This window comes from Micrasema longulum, unplaced genomic scaffold (genome assembly GCF_059751315.1).
Source record: "Micrasema longulum isolate JH-2025_06_02 unplaced genomic scaffold, ASM5975131v1 h1tg001268l, whole genome shotgun sequence".
NCBI lineage: Eukaryota > Metazoa > Arthropoda > Insecta > Trichoptera > Brachycentridae > Micrasema > Micrasema longulum.
This window is the reverse complement of record NW_028278455.1, coordinates 366,660-375,326: the sequence shown is the minus strand read 5'-3', so window position 1 is coordinate 375,326 and position 8,667 is coordinate 366,660. Positions and strand designations below refer to the sequence as shown.

The 8,667-nt window shown below is 34.6% G+C and overlaps 1 protein-coding gene across 1 annotated transcript; it reads left to right on the top strand.

Annotated features, from left to right (window-relative positions):
• Positions 1-812: 812 nt before the first annotated feature.
• LOC148276148 (glycine N-methyltransferase-like) lies at positions 813-7,957 on the top strand. The gene is made up of 5 exons (XM_088234720.1): positions 813-1,148; positions 1,933-2,060; positions 2,349-2,605; positions 4,537-4,676; positions 7,468-7,957. Exons 1-5 carry the CDS (start codon positions 943-945, stop codon positions 7,631-7,633), a joined length of 897 nt encoding a protein of 298 aa, XP_088090846.1. The 5' UTR covers positions 813-942; the 3' UTR covers positions 7,634-7,957.
• Positions 7,958-8,667: the final 710 nt, after the last annotated feature.

Below are 8,667 nucleotides of genomic sequence, written 5' to 3'. Positions count from 1 at the left end.
CTTTTAATCATTAAATTAAATGCAATTTTCCACTCGTACTTTCCTTCAATCATCCTTCACCACTCCTTATCAATTTCCTTCCTTTCCTTCCTACTATCTCCTTGTTTTGTCCATATTTATTTTATTTCAATATAAAGTATATTTATTCTTTATATAGTTTAAACCGTCGTCGCTTTATTGCAGTATAATTTAGTAAATACGTATTATTGGATGGCAGGCCCCACTATGTACCTATACATTTTTTATGGTTTTTATTTATATTCATTTAACCTGTACATCAATTTGTATTCGATAAAAATAAAATAAAATAAAAATTATAAACCCTGACTTCCATATTCTCATGCGAGTCATTATATATATTAGGGTGGATCGATCTTGTATGGAGAAAAAAAATGGAATTATCAAAACGGCCCTATGCGGAAAAGATGTTCTATCGTATGTATCTTTGCAATAAATACTAAAAAAAAAAATTAAAAAATTTTCTTTCCAAAAAAAATCATGAAAATGTAAAAATACCTAAACTTTAACAGTCTCGTAAATGTTATCGTAAAAATGTTTTTTTTGTTTATTTTTCCCGTAATCTGTAGGCTAAAGAACATATTTTCCGCACAGGGCCGTTTTCAATTTCCAAAAAATTTGAAATCGAACCACCCTCATATACATATTACTTATTCCCGCTAGTTATAAAGCGAGTGTATTTGCTTTATGGACTATTATAATAAATATTAAGAAAATAATTAACCTACACCTCTGTTTTTCATATTTATTGGCACTCTTAATTGTGACACTTATCATTTATGTCAAAATTAACCGTTTGTCAAAGGGGGTGATGTAACTCATTTCTCTTCTATTTAAACCAGATCTCTTCATCCAATATTCAGTCTTCTCCTTGGATTTGTGAAGACAGTTTCTAGTCACATAGCTAATTTAATTTCGATTGAGATGGCAGACACCGTGTTTTACAGTAGATCTCATGGTATCTCCGCAGCAGGAGTTGCGGACCAGTATGCTGATGGAAGGGCAGCTAAAGTTTGGAAGGTGTTCATGGGAGATAGGAACTCCAGGACACAAAATTATAAGAATTTCTTGATTGGTCTTCTGAAAGAAAATGGTTGCCATAGAATCCTAGACATTGCTTGCGGCACAGGGTATGAAAGTCATATTTATTTACGCTCAATAGCATTTTATAATCTAAAATATTGGCAGAGTTTTCGAATGAAGTAATGTTTTAGTAAAAATGACGCTATAATTTGTTATATTCTATAGAACGGGGTGTGGTCTAGCGATAGTGTCTCTGACACAGATTATAGGTCTGATGTTCGTCCCACATAATTTGCATTTCCGATTTCGATTTCACACAGTTATTTTCGACCATAAAACGCCTCCAAAATGTCATCTTCTTCTTAGTGAAGGCCTTCTTGTGGTCTTTTTTTAAAAGGGCTTAGCCTCCTGCGGGGTCGATTTCCAGCTGTCGATCCATCCCTTTGGTGGTCTGTTCAGGAATCGTCTACCTTGGGGTTGGCCTTGCAATGCAATATCAGTGAGTCTGGATGACTATTCTTCTCACATTTGCATACCAATATCTTCTCCGTTGCCTACCCCACCTAACGAGAGAGCCACTTTCGACCCCGCATATTTCCCTTATCTTTAAGTTCCTTACTCTGGGCTCGGACACTATTAAAACATTAGACCTTTTGGCATAAATCATTATAAATGTATTTTTCCAATAAATTTTCAATGCGGTATAACATTGTGTACGAACTGGAAAAAATTACAAAAAGTGCAAAATTTGTAACCGGGTGGTTTTTTTTTATATTCAGTATTTTTAGTTGCACTTGTTTTTTTTACTTTACTTATCTTACTTTATTGTTATTTTGTAAGTTTCAAACACGCGGTGCTTTAATTTCCATTACAAATGCATATTTTTGACAGGGTTGACTCAATAATGTTGTTGGAAGCGGGGTTTGATGTCACTTCAGTAGATGCTTCCGATAAAATGCTCAAGTATGCCCTGAAATCCAGGTGGAACAGGCGAAAGGACCCTCAATTTGACCAATGGAGTAAGTTAATATCCTATTAAAAGTCTGAACACTGGTATTTCAAATATCTGAGAAATAATAATTATTAAAGTTCCTTTGCAGTATGAAAACGCTTTTTTAAATCATTATAAATGTATCCTTCCCCAAGTTCAAGTTTGTCAGAAAGAAAAATTTGTTCAAATGCCCGTTCATCAAATTTCTTTTTTGTCGCCTATCATTTTAATGTATCGTAAATTATATTTTTTAAATAAATTAACTATGGTTGAAATAAAAGGAACATCTAATTTTATTACTGTTATTATTTTTTAGCTATCGAGGAAGCCAACTGGGTATCACTGTATGATGACATCAAACCACTGCTGAAGGGAGGATTTGATGCCGTCATCTGCTTAGGAAACTCCTTCGCCCATCTTTTAGACTCGTACGGAGACCAAAGAGAACAGCGTCAGGCTTTGGCCAACTTTGAAAAATGCATCAAGCCAGGAGGTCTTCTCATAATCGACCATAGAAACTTTGATTCGATAACAGAAAGTGGCTCGACTCCCCAAAAGAGCATATATTACAATGTACGATATTTATTTTATCTTATTTTTCTAGGGTAATTCATTGTCCATATTTCATGAAAACTTTGCATGAAACGTCAATTTATGTTCGGTATTTTTTCGTTATAAAAATCATATTTGCGTTTTTATAATTTACTCAAATTCATGAATTTTGGGGGCCATTTTGAACGAGTTGAAATGGGAATCAAGTTGAGGTAAAATGGGTTCGAGCCTCGGACCTATGATCCGTGAGTCAGCGCTTGTCACTAGCCACGGGACCATAACCCACATCATAATTTATTTGATTAATATTCAATCATGAATATATTGTGTAAACACGTGTTCTTACTAGCTTGCCCATCACATACCGCACACGGCATCTGAGGACATAAGTTTCCTTGGCGGTACCCACATACACGGAAAAGTTCGGAGGGAGGGAGCTCTCCGTAATCTAGTAGCCTAAAAAGAAGGTAATCCAGAAGTATATAATATGCACTTCATTGGACTGAAAAAAAGGGAAGTGAATTCTTCGCTGTCTGCGATTAAATTGATTGGACATGATCAATTCGCCGAAATGATTACAAAACTTTTCAAAGGCATTGAAATTATTTTTGATAGCCTCCAGATCTGTATATCCGACAGGACCTATAACAGGGTCGCAGATAGTAGCGAGAAGCTCCATTCGGTAATCGTAGAGAGGGAGAAAGGGACAAGACCACAGGATGTGTTCATAAGACTGACTAGGATACCCGCTGCGGCACGAAAGGGAATGAACAATAATGAAAACAAATAATTTTTCATTAAATTTACCATGACCTGATAAAAACTGCATAGTCCGGTGATCGGGGATAACCCAAGAAGATTTTAAGTGCTGATGGATTGCAGGAAACAACAGTTGAGTTGCAAGAAAAAAGAATACTATTAAATGTGGTGCATAGGGCACTGCATTCGTACACCAAATTTAGCTTTTTAGACCACCTGTTACATGACGGTAAGGTGATCAGTATTACGGTTTAGGCGCTTTTTCAGAGATTTTGAAATATTTCAGTGTAAAAACACCGACGGAAATGAAAATTGCATGTCAGCTTTACATAATATGTAATGACTCTGAATTACCCTGGAAAATTTCGGACCTGAAAACGACAAATTCAAACTTTAGATATTGTTTTTTTTATTTTTATATCAGCGTTCTTATGAAGAACCTAAATATTTCAATTTTGGGGCCATTTTCAACGAGTTGTAAATAACTCACTATCTGCTCACTATTAGAAAATGGCAATCAAGTTTGGTAGGGTGGGGCTCGAACCTCGAACCTTTGATCCGTGAATCTGCGACACTAGCCACGGGACGAAAACCCGATCTTCGTCATATTTGGCACGAAAGATATCATTTAATTATAGATAACATATGACGATTTCCTTTTGGTGATTCTTAAAAAAAAGTGATATTTCGTAAATTGTCTGCAAATATTTCAAACACATAGTTACAGATAAATATTTATTTTTGCTTTTCATATCTCTAAGTCATCAGAAAATAATACTAAAAGATCTAGTTATTTCTTGAATACAGTGATAACCCTTGAACTCCATGTTTATTTGTGTATGTGACCCTAGCAACTATATTATCAAGTAATTTTATCTTATTGTTTTAATGCTTTTGTTCCCATTTACAACTTGTGAGGAAAAATTGAATATTATCAATGTGTTTTTTTAAGTTAAATACACATTATTGTCCACATTATTTGCAACAGAGAGGGAAAACATTTTTGACAGGGGAATATGGAAGTCTAGGTAACTTAACGTTTGTGAAGTAAAAGAGCTGATACCGTTACCATGTCGAATGCCTCTTTATAATGTATTTCGTGAGAATAATGGTAGAAATAATTGTTCGAAAACGGAGATTTTTTTAAGGTTTTTAAAATAATATGTAAAACTTATTTTTATTTTACGTTTCAGAGCGTCCATACCACAGATATTAAAACATCCGTTTTATTGGTGAGCGGGAAAAGTCGATTAGTGACGCTAGACTACACCATAGATACATCTTCTATAGAGGAGGGAAAAATTGACAAAAAAAATAAAGAAAGCTACCTCAGGTAGGAACTTCATTATTATTGAAAAGAATATGGTTTTTTTATCAACGGAAAGGTGAAAGCCAATTTCAAATGCATAGCATACGCATCCTGTTTAAAACTTCATCGTGTGTTTTAAATATTTTTGTATTGGAAATAAATATTTGATACCCAAATAAGAAAAATATGTAAATATATATACACACTCTCTTCAATCCGTGCCTCATGTCTGAGGATGGTGATTACGCCTGACTCCAGGCATGGCTCGTCTGTGGACAGTCTCCCTCCATCTGGAACAGTCTTGTGCTCTTCTATAGGCATTCGTCAGTGGTGATTCTGATAACTCAGCGACTGTGCCGCTCCATCTTGTCAGTTGACGTCCACGCGACCTTGTCCCTTCGACACTTCCCAGGAGAATAGTTTTCTCCAAACTATTAGAGTCTCCCCTGGAAATATGTTTAAAGAACTGCAGGATTCTTTTCTCGCACATGGATATCATAGCACATGGATATCAGTCTTTCTCGTATGTCCAGTTCCTGGAGAATAGATGCATTCGTACGTCTGGCCGTCCACGGAATCCGCAGCACTCGACGCCAACACCACGTCTAGAAAGCTTCGATTTTTTTCTTTTCAGATTCCCTCAGTGTCCAACACTCCACACCGTACATGAACACTGAGAAAACCAAGGCCTTCACCGGATATATAAACACATAGCACGTTAATTCTTTACTAAAGATTTAAGTAAATAATACCGACTGTTTTACACAAAGATGTCTACAAAATTAGGAAAAATATTTTACTCAAATACTGTTTTAATATGAGTTACAATGTACCCAAGTTTGGAATAAATTTCAAGCGGCTTAATCTGCTGGCAAAAAAGTATATTTTAGTCATATAAAACTGTAGAGTATATTTTTATCAGAAATACCTTAGAAAATGATTGCATTTATCTAATATTTATTTACTTTATTTTTTAAATTGCGCTGTACGGAATTATCACATACTACAAATACCGATAAAAATATATGAAATTGATTTAGAAAAATTAATCATATTTTTTAAGTCAATGTGGATACTGTGGAAAAATGTTTTTATATATAACTTCAAAAAAGAAAATACCTAAAAAAATGTCCTTAAAAAATGCGATATGTTTGGCCTTGATAATTGTGACGTCAAGATCCGTGACGATGTTCTATAAAAATTTAAATGGTTACAAACAAAGTTCAAAATTAACATGAACCGTGATGTATTCGGAGCGTGGCCAATGCAATGGCCGTTTTCGTGGGAATTCAAAATTATAACATTTAAATTTCTTTTATGCTGCTAATTAGTAAAAAAATATTTATTTTTCTCGAAAATATTTTATAAACCCTTTTTACGTTAAAATTGTTTAAAATACTTATATTCCCCTATTTTGAAAAAACGGCGTATTAAAATGGCAAAATTTTATGATTTTCTTACTTTTTGTCAGACTACAGGATTAACCCTAAAGCCGACGAGCCCCTTTTTTTCTAAATATTTTCATGAAATTTTATTTATATTTTCTTCTTCCGGTGCCTTGTCGGGTCCCCCCGATGGTGGCGATCACTGCAGCGAAAACATTCCTGTCCCGCGCTATTTTTATATTCCGCAACCAGTACAACTGCCTGTTAGATGTACTCGCCTTTGGGATTCCTGGGGAAAAGTGACCAGAGTGGTTTCCCGTAGCCTTCTCTGGAGGATTTTTCTATCGGGGTTACCATCCCTTAGCTGGTTGGTTTTGGTTTTGAGGCGCCAGAAACTCGCCTTTCATCCTCTCGTTATCTGTTGCGATCACACCGTTAAAAGCGTGATCTAATTGCCCAGGGTTCGCGGTGTGGACGCTAACGATTTGGACTACTCAGTAGTGTTGCCGGTGAAATGCAACTGGGCGTTCGCAGCATTTTATAGAATCACATCACTCAGCAAGATGTGATTTACTGTGATTCTACTTACAGTACGAACCTAATCGAATGAATTTATATCTATCGTACTCAATTGCGGTGATTTGGCGTATCAAATTTATTTTTATGGTTTCTTATTTATTTTTTTTACTTTCTTTTGAAAGTTCTCCTAATCATCCCATTTAATTTATGTCTCTTTCGAAAACTCATCAGTGAATGGCTTAAAGCAAATTGCGGTACGGAGTGGCGCACGCGTGTACAGTAGCCGGCATTAAATAAAATACATCAGGCTTATGAAAGAGACTACCGGCGTAATTGGCAAACTGTGGCTTTGTAGAGCGGCGTTTTTGTCATACATACATGCAAACAGATACCGAACTCCTGGGACAGAGACGGCGCTCTACAAAGTCGGCAGTCTCATTCTTAAGCCCGATGTATTTTATTTACTGCCGGGTACTGTTCTAATGTATGTATTTATTTTTAGATAGTTGCACAAATAAAATTTAAACACCTAGTTATACCCTTATAAATAATATATATACAAAAACAGTTTAAAAAACAAAACATTGTTATAAAATCCAGACGCTTTCCGATGACACTCTATTTATCAATGTGGATGTTTGTTTTTAACAAAAACCATCGCCATCCCACGAAAAAATGCGATTGACCCAGCATTCCTAATCTCGTTTGGCAACTTATTAAACATCTTAAGTCTTTGTATACAATACGGATTGTTCTGAGTTTTCTTGTTTTTGAAAACTAAAAATACTTACGATGGTTTTTAAACTTTATTTTCCCCCTCTTTAACAATTTAAACTCTGTTTCCTACAGCATATCAATTTTTTGTTAAAACATTTAATTTATTAATCAAAATATTTTTTCTTATATTACAGTGAATTCCGGCTGTCCTACTATCCCCACATAATTGAAACATTTAAGGAAATGCTTCATGAGGCATTTGGTAAAAATGTAAAAATCAAAACCTATGGAGATTTTCAAGAATTAACCGAAGTCAAAAACCCGGCCTTCTACATCCACGTCGTTGGAAAACCAAAATAAATCAATCAGTACTTTAAACATAATATTTTAATTATTTAAATTATCAAGTGATTTAAGGCCAGTTGCACCATAAAAATTATAAAACAATGTTTATTTTTAATTTGCACTTTCGTCAAAATACCTAAAATAAGTAACTTATCTTTTTATCGTGCAACTGGCCCTTTTATGAAAGAAACATGTGTTTTTAAAATATTATACTATCGTTCAATATGTAACAAAGATAATAATGATCTTGGTAGTAAAAAAAACCCCAGTGGAAAATACCTAACATGTTATTCTAAAATGTGTAGTAGCTAAATAAATTAATGTCTGTGGCACTAAGGAGATATGTGTTTTTTTGTTACCTATTCAATTTGAGAAAAATTCTAAAAACTTTTATATTGTGGTAGACTTTTCACTACCAAGGCGACGACATATTTTTCATATAAAATAATATGTAACGATAAATGCCATAAATATTGGTATATAAAACTTATTAAATAAAATATATTGTTATAGGACCATTTGAGTTTATTTTGGAGCACACTATATCGACAATATACTAATAAAACCCTCTAAATGTATTATAGTCCAAACAGAAAAAAAACCTATTTGTTTCAATAGGTGAGAAAACCAAAATAAATATCTGGTAAATCGAGTCAATGTTTTTTTTTACATGGCAACTGAAATACAAGGTGTGTAAAAAATGAGGTTCTCAATTTTTTTTCAGGTTTAAGGCATTTTTTATTTGAACTGAAAAATACATCATGGAAAAGCTTAATTTCTTAACTATTTTTCAACATAATCACCAGATTTCCCAACGCATTTTTGTTGACGACTAATCCAGCTTCAAAGAAGTCCGCCGCCAGTCCGTGGAGGAATTTGGTGACCGTCCTGCTTGTTGAGTTTATGACTCGAGAGACCACAATAAATTCGAAAAATTATTGCGAGACCTTGAAAAAACTCAGAAGGGCCATCCAAAATCGCCGGAGAGGAAGACTGACGAAAGGCGTCAGACTGCACCACGACAATGTGCGCCCGCACGTCTCTCGCCA